Genomic DNA, 22,059 nt, shown 5'->3' on the forward strand with positions numbered 1-22,059 from the left:
ATAGGCTGATCTGATTTTTAGGAATACTCTAGATCACTGAAATAGAAAAAAATAGCAATTATTTGATGATCTAAAAAGACCTGAGTAGACTTCGGAGATCTATTTTAAGGTTAGAAGATTTAAGTATCAGATTCAATGGTATTTGCAGAAAAACAGTTCAGGTTTCAAATATACATAACATTTTAGGATCATCTTCTGCAAGCAGTTTTTTATAGCAAAATAGCGGATTTTTTTCTCTGTGTGTATAAAATGCATCTTGGAGTTCATGTTGTAGTAGTCTGTACAATGGTATAGGTTTTTTTAGTAGGATTACTTTCATGTGCTTTTCAAGTAGTCTTCTAAACCTAATTAAGGTAGGTGTATAAAAATGCATTCTTGTTCTTAATAAAAACTTGTGGTTTGGTTTGAAGCTTATTTGAAGTCTTTTTTGTCATGATTTAGTGCAGCATAGTGGTACAATGGCTGTAGGGCAGAATTATTCAGGCAATAGTACATGAACTTGATGTCCTGAATGCTGAAGATTATCTTTTCATTTAATTTTAGAAGCGAACTCAATATTTGTTTTGAGTTTGAAGGTAAAACTTCCATGTTTTATGGTCCATAGGAATGTGCATTTTAGTAGTTTTTAGTTTAAAAGTATGTAAGTAAAGTAAAAGCCAAACTTTTGAGGACCTACAGAATATTTTCCATGCCTTTTAAAAAATAATCAGTTTTAATCATTATATAATGATCATCAGATCGTCTTTCAGAAAAATATAATAAAAATGAATGTTGAGTATTTCTTCTTGTAGGTTTTCCATGATGTTGCCTATAAAGCAAAGGACCGAAATGATTTGTTGTCAGGAATTGATGAGTTTTTAGACCAAGTGACAGTCCTTCCTCCAGGAGAGTGGGATCCATCTATACGAATTGAGCCACCAAAAAGTGTTCCTTCCCAGGTAAAAGGAAAAAATAAGTCTAGTCTGTCTTGTAGGGAGGGGGCCTAAACTGAACATAGGATTTGGGCTGCTGAATACAGAGGGACAATCACTGCCCTCGTCCTGCTGGCCACACTCTTCTTGACACATGCCAGGATCTCATTTGCCCTTCTGGCCACACTGCCAGCTGCTATCCAGATGGCTGTAAAGCATCAGGAAAGTCCCCACATCCATTTGCAAGAAAAAGTGGATTGTCTATTTAAGTTAGAAAAAAATTAAAAAAAAAAAGAAAAAAGAAAAAAAAAAACAAATTAAGAAGGGGGAAAAGGCATAGCAGTTTCCTGCTATGCTAAGATAATCAGTTTTCTGCTATGTTAAGTTAGTTTTGTTTACAGTATTTCCTTTTGAAATGAAATGAGTTCATGTGAGAACTGGAAGAATTGGTGAGAAATTGTACTTGAGTTCATGTTACCAAATTTTACTACTAGTCTACCAATGATCAGCAAGAATATTTTAGTTATTATAAGAACTTCTGTTTGTGTGCAGCATTGATTGCAATGTTTAATGTACATTCTGTTCACAGAATGTTTATGAAGTAGATAAAAATTGATCATATTGCTCAGTTATGATGATGCAGGCTTAGATTGAGAGCTACAGAAAGTGGGTCCTTAGAGAGACTTTCTTCCCCTCCTCCCTCTTTACCACTTACAGGAATTTGGGCCTCCAGGATCAAAAGCAGGGGCGAGAGCAGTGCTTTTGGTTCAGAAGGTTGACATTGGATTGATGCTGAGTCCAGTGGTGGTTTGGCAGTGCATGGAATAGAATGGGGTAACAGCAGTGCAGGTTATTCATGAATAGCCAGAGGTTACCATGTAACTTGTTTCCAAAATAAGTAAGGGCTCAGGGTTCTTTGGAATGCAAGCTTAACTGAAAAATTTATGAGGAGCTGGTAAGCAGCTTGCTCAGCAGGGGAATTACTTCTCATTTATATTTCAACTAAATACTGTGTGTATCATAAAAAGAGGTCAGTTTCTGATACATGTTAAATGTTTCTGCTCTAGAAATGGTTGAAGAAAAAAGTCTCTAAAATGTCTATCTCGTGGTTGAGCCTCGACTGTGTGTTGAAAATCTAGGCTTGGTTTCATTGTGTTTCAGGAATGTATTTCTTGTAGATACAGGGAAGACTAATACTGTTGTGCAAGGTACTAATAAGGTCTTCCCGTTGGTGTTGTACAGTTCTAGTCATCTGTACTCAACAAAAGATTAGTTTGGAAAATGGAGGACTGCTGATGAGCTGGGGATTATGAAAAAGGGTGTGGAAGGCATAGAATTTCTGCATGTTCTCTTTTAATTACACTTTTTTATGTAAAGGCAGTCTCGGAGTTGGTTTTTTTTTTTTCACCCTTTTTTTCCCCCCTGGTCTCTTCTGTAGGAGAAAAGGAAGGCACCTAAATTTCCAAATGGATCTACTCCTACAGGAGAGGCTCTTAAAGAAGAAGGCCACCATGCTGGACCTGAACTTCAGAGAACTGGAAGGTGTGTTCAATTCCCTAAATACTAGCTTCCATTAAGAAATAAAAATGATAAATCTTCATCCTAATGATTGACGTTTAAACATTAAAAAATCGCGGTACAAGTGTCAGAGCGCATCCTTTGTCCTTTTCAAGTGTTGGATTCTTGCCTATAAGTGCCAATCTGCTTAAAGTATTTTCAAGCCTCTGGCAATGTTTCTCAACACATTTGCGAAGGATTTCACATAAGATGCTGCCTAATTTAACTAACTGACTTTTAAGAGTTGAGTTTTAAATTTTAATCTTCAGGAGCATGCAATTATCATAATTGCAGCAGGAATATGCAGTGTTGGGCTAGATACTGAAAAAATCCCATTAATGCAAATCTGTTTTATTAAGCATATATGAAATGGAACAGTAAAAAAATAATGAGTGGCAAAAGTAGTTGGGTATTGCTTAGCTTTGGGTTTTGGTCAGGGTTCTTATACAGATAAAATAAAATTGAAGGAATTTCTTTCAGTTCTTGTTGTTCTCTGTTAATTCCAAAATATTTGCTGTAGAAGTCTCCAACATTGGGAATACCTGGTTATGATTAAACTCTAATATCTGAAATGAGAGTAGAGATTAAATCAGCTGAAAAATTTTGGAGTATATGTACTGTGTTGTTATCCCCAGAATAATAAACTTCTGAATCAAATGCATCTTTTTCATACATTTGCGATAAAGACTTTACAATATTTCTGCTCACAAAATTATCTGTAGATAAGGCTTTTCTTGTTCTTAGGAGTGTTTGAGGTTTTTTTAATAATTAAAAAGAAAACAAAATTCTCTAAAAGCAAATTAATATCTAGTATTTTGAAATATTTAAGATTTTTTAAAATTGCCTTTTAAATTCTTGGTAATAACTTTCCCAGTTGAACTTAGATATATTTGGTTTTATACTTACATTTATAGAATATCTGTGTACTCCAGATAGGAACATGGTGAAAAATGATAGACTTAAATTAATTTATTGATGTAATAATATGTATGTAGAGAATTCAAACAAAAAGCTAAACTGTATGTTGGAGTAGTTATATTGAAATGTCTCAATGCAGTGATCTTGGATGAGGTTTAGCATACTTCTCTGTTCCATTGTTTTGAATTTGTAAGACAGATTTGACTTAAAGCATCGTTTAGGTAAAATTGTTTGCAAAGTTATTTTTTCAGTATCTAGCCCATATATTAAAAAAAAACGTAGCTTTTAAAAATGTGGGTAACCTGCTTGATTATATTTGGAATACTGCTGAATTGGAATAGATGAGATTCTAATTTACATTTTTGATTGTTGTGCTTTAATCTGGATTATGAAATAGCTAATTTGTGCCGGCAATAGGCACTGGCAGTCATGTGTAGCCCATAGTTTTGAACTAGCTAGAATCCTTTAGTGTACAGTTTGACGAGTTTCATCTCACCTATTTAGGCTTTTTGGTGGTTTGATACTTGACATCAAAAGGAAAGCACCTTTTTTCTTGAGTGACTTCAAGGATGCATTAAGCCTGCAGTGCCTGGCCTCGATTCTTTTCCTATACTGTGCCTGTATGTCTCCTGTAATCACTTTTGGAGGGCTCCTGGGAGAAGCTACACAAGGCAGAATAGTGAGTACAAAGAATGGTAGTGGCCAGGCTTTTAGACCTTCAGAGGCAAGTCACTGTGTGCATTTGTCTCATTTACTTATACTTGTATTTGAAGAGTTTACCCACAGCACTCGATTAGCCTGCCCCAAAGCAGATCTTCCCCAAAAGGTAATTGCTATGGAAAATGTGGGGAACCTATGTGAACAGGAGAAGATGCACAGGGGAGGTAAAAAAATGTTTATTCTGCCTTATTGGGTGAACGGCTTCATGAATTGAGAAAAGGTTTGCATTGCCTTCTTTTTGGCCGCTTAAGAGTAATGAATAGCAGTAAAGGTGCACCATCCCACTAGGCCTACTTTAGGCAAAGTCAGAGGCTCAAGGTGGATAGCCAAGAACATGTGCTGGCCTTGAGTAGTAAGCCTGCGAGGATGATAATACCTGCAGTGTGTGGCCAGCAGTCCCTTTATGAAACTAACAGGATATGTTAATGCTTGCACTAATACATACATTGCTCACAATAAAATAGCGTCTGAGGTTTATCAACAGAAAATACTCTTCATTGTGAATGACTCAAATGTCAACCATACACATATGAAATTCTTGTAGTGTTATGTTGGGCAGTAGATAATACCAGCACCTTTTCCATCAGAATATCATTGCACTTCAATTTTTGAAGCAGGGGAAAATTATTTATCATCAGCAGTGTTAGTAACTTAGTGTCAATTGGTTTATGAGTAAACTAGTTTGAAGTGTATTTTCTGTTTTTAAATCTATCACAAAGAAACAAGGCTCTGTCCTTTAGTGGGAAGAAAGGATGTATTCAGACATGTCCTTTACAAATGCTAAGATTCTGTTGAAGCTTATAATGTTACAAAATTCTTCTTGATACTTAATGGAATTTTAAAGCTTGAACTAAATTAAAATTTAGTTAACTATTTTATCTCTTTCAATTATTGCTGTTAACTCAGATATTTGTTTACTGATGTAGCAATTCAAGCTATAGAAAATACAGAAATCTCTTATGTCTTTTCTGCGTGCTGGTTTTGCCACTGTAAATGTAGGAATAATTACTAAAACAACCGTGTAGATTTTGAATGTACAACATGTATAATAATGAAAGTGCCCTCCTTTCAAAGCTTGATTCTCAAACACCTTCTTTCTTTTAGCTATCTGGAATTGTTTGTGGGTTTGTTCCTGCCTTCAGATACTTGGTGTGCATCATTGAATAAAACATTTAGTTGCTGCACACACATGTTCAAGCCCAGTAACTGACATTGTAAGGTACACAGTTTGTCTTTGAAACCTTCCCTCGCATTCTCAGAGGCCATCACCTCCACAGTGCTCCTGTCCCTGCCACCCTGACTGAGAGCCCCAAGGTTAATGCATTGACTAACCAAAAACACTAATTCAAAGGTCATAGAAAGAGAGACGAGAATTATAATTTTGTTTCCTAATGTTATGAACAAAGGACTCATTTTCATTTTAAATAGCCCCAGTTCAGCAAATCATTTTAACTATTTTCAGATGCTTTCCTGAATTGGAGCTCAAGTTTCCATAATTCTGTTTTCTTAGGCTTGCATAATTTCAAAAAAGCAAATGCTTAAAAGTTCCACCAGGAACACTGTAATTCCGTTAGAGGAATCTGTAATCCATGATTTCTCGTAGTGGCAGGTGGTGTAATTAACTATTTTCAGGTAAATTTAATACAATTTTAGTATTTAAAATTCTGGCCTCTCTCTTTTGAGGTGCATTTTAACTGGGTATTTTTGGCAGAAAATATTATAGGGAAACATTTAAATCAAGAACTGAAGTAGATACCGTAATTCCTTGAAAAGAAATGCATTACCAGGTGGGACATTGATTTACTGCTCATCTATTTTTGGTGTCATGTATACATAAACCAATATTCTTCAGTAATTTCCCCTGCACCTTTGCCTGTCAGTATGTTTTTCTTTTTCTTTTGTAATGCTTGGTTGACTGGTGCAGGTTTGGTATGGCACACTGTAGGTATGTTGCAATATAAATACCTATTTTCTTTACAGAGACCATTAATTCTTTCTGTAAACAACATTCTGAGTAACTATTTTCTGTTTTGTTTGTTTGTTTTTGGTTTTTTTTTTAATTTGGTATAATTGTTGGTATGCTTTTCCTCCAAAGCTAGCAGGGCTAGTAACTTGTTCTCATGGTTTTGGATGTCTTTATGTTTCTCAGGGGTGAAGTTTTCAAAATCTTGTCCATGGTATTGTTATTGCAAAACTGAGTTAAGTTATTCTTGTCTCAAACATGGATATTAATTGCAATATGTTTACATCTTGTCTTATTTCTAAGTTAATGCATCTTAAAGCCATTTTTATGAAGATATGATGCTAAATGCTAACCTAAAAAGCAGCAAAGTTACAGCAGTTTTTTTTCCCCTAAACAGAGTGCAATAGAGTCTCTCTTTGGAGCCTCATTAACTGGGATTGCCTATTCTCTCTTTGCTGGGCAACCTCTTACAATCTTGGGAAGCACCGGACCAGTTCTAGTTTTTGAAAAAATATTATTTAAATTTTGCAGGTAAGTGATATTTATACTGGCATGATGCACTTTTTAACATTCTAGCCTGTTACAATAGCTGTAGTTAAAAGCAGATGTGCAGTAAATGTGTATGTCCATGAAGGTAAACACAGTGACAAGAGACTGAGAAATTGATATGATTTGGTAGAGCTTTGAAACACTGGCAAACTTGAATGAGAAAATCAGTGATAACAAGTGGCAAGGACTTAAAGTTATATTCTGACTGTGTGAAGTTATTGGCTTTGCTTCTGCAGGGGTAAGCAGAGATCGATCTGCCCTCTAGGAGAAACCATCGAGGTAGTTCTGGAGAGATCCATCCCCATTATGCTTCCCGAGCTAGGTAGTTGCACTGTCAATCCTAGAAACACCTTACAGTGTTGCTTTGCTTTGGTGGGAGATAAGACACAAAAAAATTTCTGCGTCTTTCAGAGCTAATAGCAAGCATGAAGAAACAGCTGAATACCTATAAAGCTTGGCCTCAGTATCTTTTCAACTAGAATGTAGTACAGGTGGGTTTTGGCTCAGTTAATGCTGTTTACTTCTTTCTCCACACAGGGATTATGGTCTTTCCTACCTCTCTCTGCGAGGTAGCATTGGTCTGTGGACTGCATTTCTATGCATTGTGCTTGTAGCCACAGATGCCAGCAGCCTCGTGTGCTACATCACTCGATTTACTGAAGAAGCTTTTGCAGCACTCATATGCATCATATTTATTTATGAGGCATTGGAAAAGCTTGTTCATTTGGGAGAAGTGTATGCCTTCAATATGCACAATGATTTGAATAAACTGACTTCATATTCGTAAGTACCGAGCTCCTATCTGTTAGTGAAATAAATAGGAAAATAATAGACAGACATATTGTTTGCTAAATGGCAAACAATCCTCTAGGAAGGATAGAAAGAATGCTAGGGGTGGTATGGGCATGAGAAACCTCAAAAAAATTCTATTCAGGATGCTGTGGAATTGAAATTTCTGTTAGCTATGGGTGGTTGGAAGGGATGAGGGGCTGTGACAAAGCCTGCTTTAATGCAGCTGTAGCACGGGTCAGAACAGGACTTCTGCCTTGCTACTTCTAAGAAGTATAGTTTTATGAAATAGGATGAGTTGGTTTACCAGCTTACATCCTGCTCACTGTTGCTCAGAGAAAGCTTATTTCTTACAGTTCAAATGAAATGTTTTATATGCTAGCGCTCCCTTCCTGTTGGATGTGCATCTTCCTGCTTTAGTTGTACCTGTCACAATGTGGGTGAGGGACCCCCAACAAGGTCATGTCCATGCAGCCAGGGTGAGGGTCCCTGCTTGTTGCACTGGGCAGCCATTCCCTAGTTGGTGAGCAGGATACTCACTGTCCTGCTGGGCACCTGCTCTGCCTGGCCAGGACAGTGATCATCTTGTACACAGGGTGACTTCTAGCAGTGTTAAACCAGGTTTGGACTACTGTGTTTCCCCTCCAAGATCTCTGCTCACTTTTACAATCATTCAGTGCTTCTTCAGCACTTTATTTCAGGGGGAAAGGGCAAACACCCTGTCAGGCTGCTTCCTGTATTTCCTTCAAGAATTGACATTTACACTCACTTTCCTGTTTAAGAGCAACTAAGACCAGGCCACATTGCCAGGAGTGGGCTGTGGGAGGACACTCACTTCCTTATTTTTCCCTTTCTGTTTCAGTGGCTCTGGGTCCTCACTGGACTTCTGTGTGGGCATATTAAATACTCTGAGCTGGCAGAAACTGTACTGTAGGTCTTCTGGCACTTGTCACCTGGCTGTGTTTTGCCACAGGCAGGCCATGAGGGTGGAGACGGGAAGGTGGGGTTTTAATTTGGTTTGGCTTAATTTTTTGGGGGGACATGCCACAATGTTCAGCTTGGGTTTGTCTTGTGTTTTTTTCTCTCATAAAGCTGTAGGAGATCCAGCCGTTCACAATTGCTTTTTCTTCCTCCTTTCATTTTTCTTTTCTCCCCACTCTGTAACCCCCAGTGGGGAAAAGGGTGCAGAACAAGTGTATGTTCCGTTAATTGAGCCACAAAACAATCTCATATACTCTTATATTTTCTCTGGGTGTGGGTTTTTTTTCTTTCTCTTTCTGGATTTCTGCTTATCTACTTGGTGGCATACTTTATCTTCATTGCCTTTGTTGAGAAATTTGTCAAGTCTTCCTTCAGCATGCTTATATTGCTGCCTTGACCAATATCTAATGATGATTTGTCTCATCGTGCTTATTGTTGCAATTCCTTCCTCTTCTGATGATTCTGTGTTGGCAACTACTTTGTAGGAGTTACTGCTTTGCACTCTATTCCCATTTCCTTTTGCTGTCATTTTAGAACTCAATTAACAAAAGGAAATTTGTTTACTTAGTACTTTTTAGATTCCCCAAACATTGTGCTTTGCAAATCTAGGTTCTTTTTGCCCACGCACATTTAATGATTTTTTTCCTTCTTTAACTTCACACCACTAGGATGCAGATTTTCCCTTCTGTCGTTCATTGGGATTTTTTTCAGTGTCTTTAATGAATCTCATAGAAAACAAGACTTACTTCTTGCTTATTACCTCTTTCTCCTCTTCTACATAAATGTTTACGCGTTAAGCTTACCGGTTGGTGTACTTGAATAGCTTTATTTGAAAACATTGCATTAAATCAATATTCAGTCCATAGTGGTTTGTTTTTTTTTATCTGATGTGTACTTCCGTCAGCTTGTCTGACAGAAGGGACTCTGCAGTGCAAGTTTGCAAAATGCTGCAATAGGGAGAGGCATTTTCACTTCTACAAAAATATTGCTAAAAAGTCTGTATACAGTTGCTTTAAAGCTGAGCACTGTTAGCATTTATATCTTCAGTTAGCTCACTACATAATCAAACATGGTGTCTTATTTGAGGGTGACCTGATTCTTCATTTCCCCCACCCTCTCAATAGTCCTAGATTGTGTGATGTAAGGAAAAGCCTTGTACTCTGCTTCTTCCATAGGAGTTTGGGATAAACTCTGGTTTAAACTCTTCAGGATTTTTGAATTTACTTCAAATTGCTGCTATTTGGTACATACAGCTTAAAAGCACATAAACTTTTCTTCTTTCCTTCAGATGTGTGTGTTCTGAGCCTGAGAAACCAAGCAATGAAACATTGCGTGTGTGGAGGAGTATGAATAAGTCTAGGGAAGATATAGCATGGAGTAACCTTACAGTTTCTGTGAGTATCTGAAAGCTATGTGTATGTATCTCTGTGTGTGTGTGCATATACATAAAAAATAAATACCTGCATGGTACCACTTTTTAGCAACACTTTTTCATCTGATTTCTGCTTTTTCATTGAACCTGAACTGTTTTCCTTAAAACTGTGTTTTTGAACTCTCTTCATTTCTTCCATAAGGCTTTACACAGTCGTTGTAGAGGACTAGATGAGTGGGTCCAGGGAAGTAAATGCTGATATAAATATCTGCTTGAGGTAGCCACCTTAATGCTCTTAGGCACCACGGTCATCTTCCTGGAGGTGAATATGATGAGGTGAATAAACAGGAGTTTGCTTTCTTCCAGTTCCCGAAGGAAAAATTTTTAATATGATGTGATAATGGAATTTGTAGTTAAAGTGTGGTAGCAAATGTTTCATTAGTTTGTTAGACATTGGTACAAAACTCCAGCAGAATCAAGGAACTACCTAATTATTGATTGGAGGAAAATAATTACTTGAAATTGAAAACAAGCCTATTTAGAACCGGCTTGAAAGCATTAATTTCTGAAGTGGATATTTTATACCAATATCTAGTCTTTTGTGTAGGTGAAGAGGAGGAAAGTTACTATGTGCAAGGGGTCTGGAAGGCTTTTAGAGAGAAACACTTTTGCTGATAAGTGGTTTCTTGGGCAGTGTGCAGTGGAATAATGCAGCTGTGTGCAGCTACTTTGCTTACCCTGACATCTGATTCTCACCTGCATCTTGAATGCTTTGGGTCTACTGTGGTTTTTGTTATACTTGCTAGGTTGTGTGCCTACTTTGGCCATCTGAGGCTGTCTAGAGCAGCAGTGGATAGTTGTGTATGGGCCCCCCTTGTGTCTGAGCGCAGACGTTCACTCTAAAGCACCTCTTCTGCACAGCAGGAATTCCATGTAAAACCTCAGTGCTGTACTTGACTTGTAGCAGGAGTGTTTTTTATGTGCTACCAATGGCTCCTAGTTTACCATAATCACTGAGGATGGCAGTTTCTTTTGAACTTAGTTTTTATATTTCCTTTATTATTTATTTTATATGCTTGTTGACCTATGTGCCTTTACCTTGAAAGCATCTTTAATCTTACCCGAGAGACAGAACTGATCCAGGAATTGGTGTTACCTTATAGTCAAAGTAGATTGTTAATAGGGGAGAACTTCTGTCATAAGATAAATTTTCAATAAATTAATTAATAAATTAGGTTGGTGTAGTGCTGCTTCCAGTTACTTGACTTCCTGGCTTGTTGTTTCCTTGTACTCCATGTGTCTAACTTTTTACTTTGCATTTCAGTAAGTCTTTTGGATAGGTATCATCTGACTTTGTTTTCTTTTTTATTTAAATTCATTATTTACGATGCTTTCCTACTGTGCTTTTTCTTATGGTTTGGGTAATCTTATTTTATAAAACCATATTTTTTCCTTAACTGAGCAAAACAAAGTCAAAGAGGTGGGAGAAACTGAGGAGATTCTTTTTTATGTTTGTTAACTTAAAGTTGATGTTGGATATTCTGCTTTTCCTGGGCAATTTTTCAATGCTTTGAAAAACAGAATAGAAGAAATTTGACCGTAAAGAATTGTTTCTTCTTGAGCATCTCCCAGCATTTTGGCATCCTGGAATAATCAGTGGTGGCTGCTATGGCTTTTCTGGAACAGACAGCACACATGTCTGGCTTTTTCAGGGTGAGGTAGTGATAAAGGAAAGAATTTTTGGAATTACGAACACTCTCAAACGTGTTTTATATAGAAGAGTTGGAAGCTGGGTTGAATATAGTGCATGAATAAAACATAGACATATATAGAGTTTTTCTCTTTGCAGGAATGTTTAGAACATCATGGTGTGTTTCTTGGATCAGCTTGCGGTCATCACGGACCATATATTCCAGATGTTCTCTTCTGGTCTGTCATTCTGTTTTTTGCAACGTTTTTCCTCTCCTCTTTTCTTAAGAAATTCAAGACCAAACGCTATTTCCCAACCAAGGTAATTCTGATTAGAGACTAGACTATTGTTACCTTTTAATGTATACCTTGGTATAATTTAATGGAATTGAATTCTGTCTTGAGAGATTTCTTTTAAGACAAGAAAGGAAATTAAAACCCAAAAGTCAGCTAATAATTACAAAATGTAGGACATTTAAGGAAAGAAATCATGTGGAGAAAATTTGATGCTTATTCTGTAAATTTGTAGAGTTAGAAGATATTCTAAACTTTGAAAGACCTGAGCAGTCCATCTCCCCACATTAATCTGTATTGCCAGGTATCATTAGAAGAGACAATATTGCTGCTGTTTTCATCACCTAGGCATACAAAACACTTAATAGCTTTCCCCAAACTACTGATGTCTGTCTATGGGCTTTTGAGTGGTTCCTCAGGAGCTTACCATTTCTAATAGATCCTAATGTGATGATTCTTCTTAGACTGATTTATGTAACTTCTGCTAGGCAAAATGAAGTGGTTAGATCTGCTGTAAACCTCAGCTGATCCCTGTAATGTCTTCCTATTGTTTAATAAAGTTATCTTTGGTAATATGAATGTATTGCAAATTATCTGCCTCCTATTGATTAAAACATGAAATGTATAAATCTTACTGACCTAAGGTACCAGGGACTAGCTGTGATGGCCAAGCCTCCTAATGGGATTGAGGGGAGAGAAAGATGATGGAGTTGTTTGAAATAATTTTTCCTCTGGCAGTAGATCACTTTTAAATGAGTGAACAGTTGCACGAAATACTTGTCTTCTGCAACTTCATACTGTTCTGGTAGGCAGCTTAAATTTTAAAGTAACAAGAAAAGTAGATAATGTTCAGTGGTGTAGTATAATAAAAATAAACTTCACTTTTTATAGGAGAGAAAATCGTCTTTCTACACATGCAAATTATAATAGTGAAAAAGCAAGACTTAACACAAGTCTTTTCCTTATAGGTGCGTTCGACCATCAGTGACTTCGGAGTATTTCTGACCATAGTAATCATGGTTGTGATTGACTATTTGGTAGGAATACCTTCTCCTAAGCTTCATGTTCCAGAGAAGTTTGAAGTAAGAAACAAAACCTTTTGAAAAATATAACTTTTAAAACAATTGTAGTTTTATGAACAGTAGAACAATTGAGTTGTACAGAAACAGAAATTTTTCTTTTTTGATTACAATGTGGTTGATCAAGTAGTTTCTCTTTTCTGTTTTGGATGTCTCATCTAACAGAAGAAATTATGTTTTGTATTGTACTGAAAGGGAAGCATTCCTTTGTTCAAATATACAAAATGAAGGAATTGAATGGATTTGTTTTATTTTTTTCCATATAAATCTCATGTTCACCTGTAACAGCTTAAGTCAGTCTTTTGGTTAAAGCCATTGGAAAACAACCTAAATGTATAGTTAAGAGACTGATCTGTTGTTCATTGAAGCTGTTTGTAGTGATATGATCTGCCTTCTGTTTTAGTCATTTAATTCTCATTGTTGATGGGTTGGGTGTTTTTTTCAGCCCACCCGAAAAGACCGAGGATGGTTCATAGATCCTCTTGGAAGCAATCCTTGGTGGACCCTCTTGATTGCTGCTCTTCCTGCTTTGCTCTGTACCATTCTCATTTTCATGGATCAACAAATAACAGCTGTTATTATAAACAGGAAAGAGCATAAACTGAAGGTAAAACTCATTTTTAGAGACATCTAATGTTGTGTAAGTCAAATTTACTTCAAATCAGATTCATTCTGCAAATTTGTGAAATGACCATCAGCTGCTAAATATGTGTATAAATTGACTAATCAAGAACAAATTTAATTTTGTGGACACTCTCAAAGTATCTGATTTTTGTAGTTGTTGGTTATTCACCTGCTGAGATAGAAATGTGATACCATAGAAATAGAAATATCAAGTTAATTGTTTGCTTAATTTTACAGAAAGGCTGTGGTTATCATCTTGATCTGCTCATGGTTGGTATTATGTTGGGAGTATGTTCTATCATGGGCTTACCATGGTTTGTTGCTGCAACTGTCCTGTCTATAAGTCATGTTAACAGCCTGAAAGTTGAATCTCAATGCTCAGCACCAGGAGAACAACCAAAGTTTTTGGGAATCCGGGAGCAGCGAGTGACAGCATTGATGATTTTTGTGCTGATGGGGATGTCAGTGTCCATGACCTCTGTGTTAAAGGTAAAAGACAGTTTTCCCAAAATATTCTCCTGGTGCTTTTGATTTTGATGTTGTGATTTAGCATTTCGTAATGGGAGAAAGGTTAAGTGAGATATGTCTGGACTCATCCTCAAATTGCTTTTTTAGCAACAGATGTTAGTTGAATAGAAACAATATGGAAGGATACAAGAAAATGAAATCTGAGAGAGCTAGGAATGTAGTGAGTAGTGAAGAAAGCAACCTTTTCCTGTGTTACCTGATTTTCTTGCTAGTTCTTTTTTAGTTTCTTGAGTTCATGTTACCTAAAAACTGCAGGTTTTCTATGAGTGGATAAATGGACAGAGAAAAGGAGTGTGAGAAAGAAGTAAAGTTACTTGAGCAGAAGTAATATGGTGTAGCAGAAGGAACAGAAACATTGCTTTAAAAGGGAGAAATTACATTTTTCACTTCTTGTTCTTCAGCATACTAAACTTCATTTGCTTTTTAGACTGTCAAGATTATTTTATGCATCATCACGGTGTAATGGTGATTTTGCAGGTTGTGTTGTAGCATCAGGTTACAATTTATCTCTTAATTTATATTCCTGTTGACCTTTCAAAAACTCTACTGGAAGAAAATTACTCAGTTCAGATTTACGAAAATCTGTTCAACTTCTGTTTTGTTGTTTCAAATCCAGTAGTTAAAAGGAGAAATGAAAGAACTATCTTCTTCTTGCCAGAAATGCAGATATTGCATAACTGCTGGTATTTCTAAAGAACTTTGTAAAAGTCTGTTTAAACATCTCAAGTAATTTCATAAGAAATGTGGCTTCTCAAATTTAGATAATGGGAAAGAATAATCCAATAAACATACAGCTACAGTTTAATAAGTAGTTATGTATTATAAATTTTAAATAGTTGACCATTTGTATGTCTATTAAAGAATGTAAAGGTCTGAAAAGAATAAGACCATAGCAGTTACTAAAAGTAACTATTCAAATTTTACAATCTCCCGTTAAAAAATTACCAAGAGCTCAGCTGTATAATGTGAATAATCAGAATCCAAACCAGAAATACTGAAATAAATTTATTGTTGCTCAAAAGCAAAAATTAAAAGTGCTGTTTGCTGAAGCAAAGTATTTTAAACCCCATAATTTAACTTTTTATTCTTAGGAACGAATAGTTCTTGTTTTATGGACCCAGAGAAATAAGAACGGAATTATTACTCTTTGTTCTTTAAGAAATGTTTTTCTTTTTCAGTGTGAATGACTGATATTGTTCAAAAGACATAAGGAGAACAAAGCCTTGCATTTGTCAGTTGCTGTGCTTTTGTTCCGTGTGTGGATTTATACTGGTTTAATGCAGTAGAAGATACTATATCAAATTACAGAACTGAGAGTGAACACACTAGCCACACACACACAGAGTAAAGAATCCCTAAGGCATAGTTTTATTTCACACTGTTTAAATAAAGGTTTTTGTTCAGTCTTGATAAGCACCAGTTTTTATTAAGATTTCACTTTGTATCTTGGCTGTCCTTCACTTGGAAGCTTAATGAATTCAGGAGCAAAGAAGGCTTCATGGCAGAGGTTTGATGCAAGTGCCACTGACATCAGTGGACAACTTTGTTATCTTAGTAAGCTTTAATTTATATAAAATATATAAAATCACACTGTACAAAATTAAATAACCTGTCTATTGTATATTACAATTTAAATTATTATAAGTATTATCTTTAATAACCTTTAAATTGGTCTTCTTACTGGAGCAGAACTTAGCTTAATTAGCAGATGTTCATAGCTCAGTTGATATGGTGAGGTTTTTGTATTTTCTGCTCCAGATATACAGGTGTTCAAAAGTAAAACTTAATTTGGCAACTTCATGAAGTTGTGCAGAATACAGTAGTCTTGATACAGTTCCTACTAAATAGCAACATAAAGCAGTATACTTACCATGAATAAAAATTTGGGTGCAACCTAGAAAATGGAGTGAATGGGCAGCCAAGGCAGAACTACTTCTTTATCCTAATGACAGCCTTTTTATTTCTAGGTTTTTTTGCTGCTCAATGATAAATATGTATTCTTTTAAATAAAGGCCCTCAGTTTTCATTTAAGTTAAATATAAAGTAAAAAATTACTTGGTCTTTGCCTTTCACTGATATGGACTGCTCTCTAATGTCATGTTGATTCAACTTTTAACTGTGGATGTTTTTCCCTCCCCAGTTTATTCCAATGCCAGTTTTGTATGGTGTCTTTCTTTACATGGGAGTATCTTCATTAAAAGGCATTCAGGTAAAGTCTGATTTTAATGAGCAATTTGCTTTTGTTTAACACTGAATGAAAAGGAAACGGTAACACCCCGCATTATGTAAGCCACAATAAAATTATTCCACATTGTCTCAATAGGACGTAGGATAATTTCCTGAGTGTGATGTTCAAGTATCTGGTCTTACAATATTGTGTCTTCACTTGTCAGTTCTTTTTTATTTATTCTTTCAGTAGAGTAGCTAAGAAAAAAATTTTCTGAAATATTCTGCAACTTTTTACTATTGATGAAAGGGAGGGGATGACAACCTCTGCAAAACAGCCCCCAGTTCCACCCCCCCTTGAATGTTCACTGTCTTCCATTAGTATTTTATTTGGGATTATCTTACATTTCTGTAGTCCCCTAAAAATGTTCATTTTCTTCTGGAGAGGCAAAAAATAATTAACTGAAGTATGATTTTATTTTCCATGCAGTTTTTTGACCGTATAAAGCTGTTTGGAATGCCTGCCAAACATCAGCCTGACCTGATCTATCTACGTTATGTGCCACTCTGGAAGGTCCATATCTTTACAGTTATTCAGCTCACTTGTCTAGTTCTGTTGTGGGTGATTAAAGCCTCTGCAGCTGCTGTTGTTTTCCCTATGATGGTAAGTTTTCTGTTTATCCACAATAATGGTTTTTGTCCAGGACTACACATATTATTCAGGGTCTCTTCAGAAGATGTTTGCTGCCTTTAAGAAAGGAGGGAGTGGAAAAGAAGCAAAAATCCCCTGTAGGACAAGCTGTTCACTTTTGAAACACAAAGATTTCTCATTTCCTGAAAATAAGCAATTCAGTTGTGAATAGCTATTGAAAGTGGAAATGATTTACCTTTGGGGTAAGATAAAATCTAGTACTAGAAATAAAGACTTCAGTTACAGACTCTGAGTGTACTGGAAGCGTATGTGCATTTTTGTTCATCTGTATAGTTTAATATTAAGTATTTTGTCTGTGGTTCTCATTAGGTTCTAGCATTAGTGTTCATTCGCAAGCTCATGGATTTATGCTTCACCAAAAAAGAGCTTAGCTGGCTTGATGATCTTATGCCAGAAAGTAAAAAGAAGACAGAAGATGATAAAAAGATAAAAGAGAAAGAAGTAAGTGTGAAAACAATCAAACTGAGCATGTTATAAATTTCTAGGAAACACTTAATGCAATTTAAAATAATTTTATGTGACCTGAGGATATGACTGTATGTACCAGATACATGTTTAGAAATTCTTCCCTAATGAGATGAAATTCTTTACAAGAGGAACTGTTGCTGGTGGTTGAGGAATTAAGTCACTGTTTCAATTATGCTATTACGAACTGTGATTCTTATTTGTAACCAAAATTTTTAAGCAAACTGAAAAGAAGCAGCGGTTAGCACAAAAATGTTGGGTTTTTTGTCTTTCATCAGATTAGAAGGAAAGAAAATGTAGAGCAAGAGAGAAAGAAGAGGGAGACGGAAGTGATGGAGTAGGATTTCTTTTTTCTCCTTAAATTAGTCACAAAAATGTTCATAATATCAGAGACATTTTGCTCATGTGTGTTTGTGGAGCTGTCATTAAGCACAAATGCTAGTTCCCAATAATACAGTAAGATAGCTTCTGTGACTTCTCCATAAAAGTCCTGCCTTGCTGTACACCACCTAGATGAATTCCTTGCCAAGTTGGTAACACCAGGTTAACTACCCCGTTGCCCAGTCTCCCATGTCTCCTGCCTTAATAAAACACTTCTAAGAGGAAAGGTCATAAGTTCTGTCTCCTGCATTCGACTGCAGTACCTACACAGAAGTGCCTCTTATCCCTGTGGAATAGCTGTCATATAACTTGAGATAATAACCGAATAACTTGACATACTGCTATGGTGTCTGCTATGTGAGTGATTTTACAAACTTCTTGCTTGGAATTTATAGGAAGCAGAGAGAATGTTTTCAGACAATGACAGTGTACACCTTGCATATGGAGAAGCAAATCTGGATTTCCCTGTAAAAACCCTGAAATACAGGTATAAAATAATGTGTCTGTTCAAAAGTTCTTTTATCAGAGACTGCAATTTGTTTTATGTTAAGTTAGTTGTATATGAGTTGAAATAATTTTTTCCCCAAGCTGTTAACTTAGCCACGATTAGGAAATATGAAGAAATATCTTATGGTGCTACACTGGTATTTTTATATTGCATTGTTTTTTAAAACTGCATCTTAATTATAAATTTACATGACCATCTTGAACAGATCAGATGACTCAATTTCGACCATCTGTACTAAAGGCGAAGAAGCGTCCTTGGTCAGTTTCTGTGGAATATTTGTGTGCTACTGTGCATGAAGTACTGAGCATTAAGCAACTAATAGCATCAGTTGAGCCATGTGTTTGCCAGCCACTTGGGTTTTTCAGACTCAGTCTAAGTGTGCACTTAAATGGTTTACCTTAGTGAGGGCTAAAGTCTTCATTTCTGTGGTACAAAAAACCCATTTTACAGGAAACCATTTTTACTTTAAAAGCTTATTTTCTAGACATAAATATAAGAATAGGTTCTCTTCCAGAAAAGGAATTACTGGAATTTCAGTCCTGGAAATTTTTTCAGCTTTGGTAGGCTTTTTGTCTCAGTTGGTGTTTGCCTTACTGGGGTTGTATGTAGCTGAGTTAGTTGTCAGGTGTTCTCAACTGTTCTAACACAACTTGAAGATGTGACAGATAAATAGCTTACAGGTTTTCTTTTCTTCTCTAGTACTGAGGTTTCCTAGGTTAAAAATTGGCCTTCCTATCGATCTAGGGTAGTACCAGGTATGCCCTGATGAGAGTTGGAACAGACAGAAATTTGGATTAGACAGATACTCCTATGGAGTGTCTATTCTGAGAGCAGACTTAATCAGACTTAAACAACTCAAATGAAAATGCTAACGCTTTAAAAAAAAATATTTGAGTTGCTAATTGCACTCACGGTAGAGCTGTAATTTCATCAACTATGTGCATGTGTTTTGTATGTATTCTGCTGCCTTATATATCTTACGGGGATCCCTGAGGAAAAATGGCTTTGAAAGTTTTTTCTGCTATTTGAAAAACTTACAGAGGACCTGGGGTAGATTCTGAAGCTCAAATATGGAACAGAACAGAAAATAAACAACAGGCAACACCCAAGTCTGCTGTAACTATAATATGTAACTTGTAACTTTATGTAACTTTATATGTAATATAAACATAAATAATACGTGGAGGACAAAAGTGGAAATAGGCTTTAAAAACTTAACATCTGTGAGGCTAAACTTACCTTCTGCAGCACTTGGGAGGGGGGGTAGTCTGGCAAAAAAACCTTGCAAAATATCTGATAAGGCTTTTGAGGAAAAAAAACCCATATCTGTCAAGATAATTGGAATTTCTAGATTTTTAATAGTTTCAAATCTCACCTGAATTTTTGAAACTTCACTAACCTTTGCTAAATTTTTGCCCTTGCCTATTTCCTAGAAACCACTTAAAATAACTGATTCATGAAAGCCTTAGCTCACCAGTGTGATTCAATTCATTATCTCTGGGCATGCAAAATAATTTTCTGAAGTTAGGTATGTGTTCTCTCAAGTATTCTCAATATCTTACTTTTACCTATGTGAAAAACTTTTGAGATGCTATGTAATTATGCTAGTGCTAGTGAGTCAAATTTTCAGTTTTTTGTTGAAGTACAGTTTTAAGAGATGAGCTCAACTTGTGGCTGTGTAAATACTGAAAGAAAGCACAACTGATGTAAATGATGAGTGACAGTAAGTATAATAGTGTTGCAAGGAATTCAATACTAACCAGAAAGTATGTTTGTTCTTTAGCACTGATCCCTCAGTTGTAAACATATCAGACGAAATGGCCAAAACTGCACAATGGAAGGCTCTTGCCATGAATACTGAGAATGCCAAAGTAACCAGAGCTAACCTGAGGTAGCTATAATTACTCAAGCCTTTCCTAACTATTGTCTTACCTTTAGCAGCTGTACTTGTATTTATTGAAACATATCTTAAAAAAATGAGTCTATGTGGTTTATAAATCTGAGTTACTGACTTCTTACTTTAGAAGAACTTGAATTTGAGCTTAATTTTTCCTCTTTACTCTGAAGTTTCGGTGTCTATAAGGAATTATTTTATTACTCTTTTACTAAATGTGTTATTTTAAATAGTAATTTAAAAATTACTTTTTATTTACTTAATACAAGTGTTTACTACTCTGATGAGCTTAGGGTTTGTAGATACTAGAGTGTACAGGAGCATGGGAGTGGTTTGATCCTCAGTAATACAAATTCCACCGAGAATAAAAGGTAAGTCCAGCACTTTCATTGTTGCTTTGTACTGCCCTAGGATCTGTCCTGTTTTTGTGGATGCGTGCATTGCTTGGATTGCTTTTCCTCAATTCATTTTTAACATCTAAAAATTAAACCTGTCTCCAATACTATCTTCACTGAATATGAAATATACTTCAGTGAAGTATGTGGACAGATCCTGAGTCCTCAGTGCTGTGAACATTCCCTTTAAGCTGATATGCATCTTCTGTGCTGGCCAGTAGCCTTTCTTCCCTGTGAGCTCCCCATCAAAGAACAGAGTCTGAGTGTGATGAATTATGCTGCTGTTCTATCATAATTTCTTCCCCGTCTGGCTGGATCTATCTGGGGAAACAAGCCAAAACATGAATATTTGTGCAGAAGATCCCCAACTTCCTGAAAGGCTTGTATAGGGACTGGTATCTGTGGACTGCTCCACATCCGTGCAGCTATTGCTTAGTAGTTTTTATGTAGGAAAGGGAGAATGGGGATATTTGTCTCAGAAAGCTAAACCTATGCAGTCCTGTTTTCTGTTGTGTGCATCTTGTATTGGTTGATCCCTTTCAGCCAGTTCTGTCAGAGGAAGACATATTTAAAAGATACAAAATCATCAGGTTTTGTGTAAAATTACATCTCAGTCAACATGTTCATGGTGAGGGAATGTGTTCATGGTGAGGGAATGTGCATACTCTGTCCAAGGCTGGAGTGTTCCTACTCTGTGCATGGCTCTGTCCAAGCCCTCTCAGGTACTATTGGAAACACTAGCAGTGACTTAGCACTTCTACACCATCTGTCTATTCAGCACATGCATTGCTCCAAACTAGGCACGGAAATATGATTTGTTTTGGTCAGACAGCAGGTTCACCAAGGGTAAAGTAGACAGAGAAAGAGCTTTGAGGTGTATTGTAAGAGGAAAAGCTTAAGAGACTCATTAGTGCAGGCACCATTTCCAGTGAATGTCTAGGCTCTATTGTTTAAACATTTTTAAAATGTTAAACACATGTTTAATTAAAAGCATTTCAAAAACTTGAGTACCACATGAGCAAGATCATCAAGAAGACAAATAACAGAGATATTAAAGAGATGAGAGAGTATGTGTGTCAGTATATCCTCCTTATTTAGTAGTTTTTTTTCTTTCTTGCTAAATTTTCAGAAGCACATTACAGAATTTGTGGATGATTCTCGTGCATTATCTGATAGCCATTGGGTATATAAGGCTTGAAGAGATACAGGCCTGTATTTCTTTTTCCAGAAGAATGAAGATGTTTAGATTTGGTTTTCAGGCAGGTAGAAGTTAGTACAATTTCCTCTCTCACTTTCCTGTTTCCTGAGTAGGTTCAGTTAGTATGGAGGTACATGCAATACTAGCGAATCAGGCCTCTGACCAGTTTGCCATGGTTTTTGTTGTACTTAGCCTTGTATTCATTATTCCATCTAGTTGTTACATTTTGCTATAAGACATTTCCCTTTGATTCCATAATATACCCTGCTTGTGCTTGGTCCAGAAAAAATTCATGTTGGGAGGGAACTTGCTAAAACTACAAATTGAAAATAAAAACCACTGGTGCCAGAAACCAGCTTTTTAACA

General features: G+C 36.2%; 1 protein-coding gene across 11 annotated transcripts in view; it reads left to right on the forward strand.

Annotated features, from left to right (window-relative positions):
• Window positions 1–22,059, forward strand: part of SLC4A7 (solute carrier family 4 member 7) — a 93,607-nt gene that overhangs the window by 65,861 nt on the left and 5,687 nt on the right. For all 11 annotated transcript variants that reach the window (XR_010081707.1, XM_063408798.1, XM_063408800.1 and 8 more), the window contains 15 exons: window positions 792–938; window positions 2,350–2,453; window positions 3,891–4,065; window positions 6,467–6,600; window positions 7,156–7,401; window positions 9,677–9,782; window positions 11,610–11,771; window positions 12,712–12,825; window positions 13,268–13,429; window positions 13,684–13,935; window positions 16,115–16,183; window positions 16,631–16,804; window positions 17,162–17,293; window positions 18,094–18,185; window positions 19,990–20,097. Coding sequence is in view for 10 of the 11 variants with exons in the window: in XM_063408798.1 (XP_063264868.1) it covers window positions 792–938; window positions 2,350–2,453; window positions 3,891–4,065; window positions 6,467–6,600; window positions 7,156–7,401; window positions 9,677–9,782; window positions 11,610–11,771; window positions 12,712–12,825; window positions 13,268–13,429; window positions 13,684–13,935; window positions 16,115–16,183; window positions 16,631–16,804; window positions 17,162–17,293; window positions 18,094–18,185; window positions 19,990–20,097 (2,177 nt within the window). In the remaining variant the exon portion in view is untranslated. The remainder of the gene's footprint in view (window positions 1–791; window positions 939–2,349; window positions 2,454–3,890; window positions 4,066–6,466; window positions 6,601–7,155; window positions 7,402–9,676; window positions 9,783–11,609; window positions 11,772–12,711; window positions 12,826–13,267; window positions 13,430–13,683; window positions 13,936–16,114; window positions 16,184–16,630; window positions 16,805–17,161; window positions 17,294–18,093; window positions 18,186–19,989; window positions 20,098–22,059) is intronic.

This window comes from Prinia subflava, chromosome 1 (genome assembly GCF_021018805.1).
Source record: "Prinia subflava isolate CZ2003 ecotype Zambia chromosome 1, Cam_Psub_1.2, whole genome shotgun sequence".
Taxonomy (NCBI): domain Eukaryota; kingdom Metazoa; phylum Chordata; class Aves; order Passeriformes; family Cisticolidae; genus Prinia; species Prinia subflava.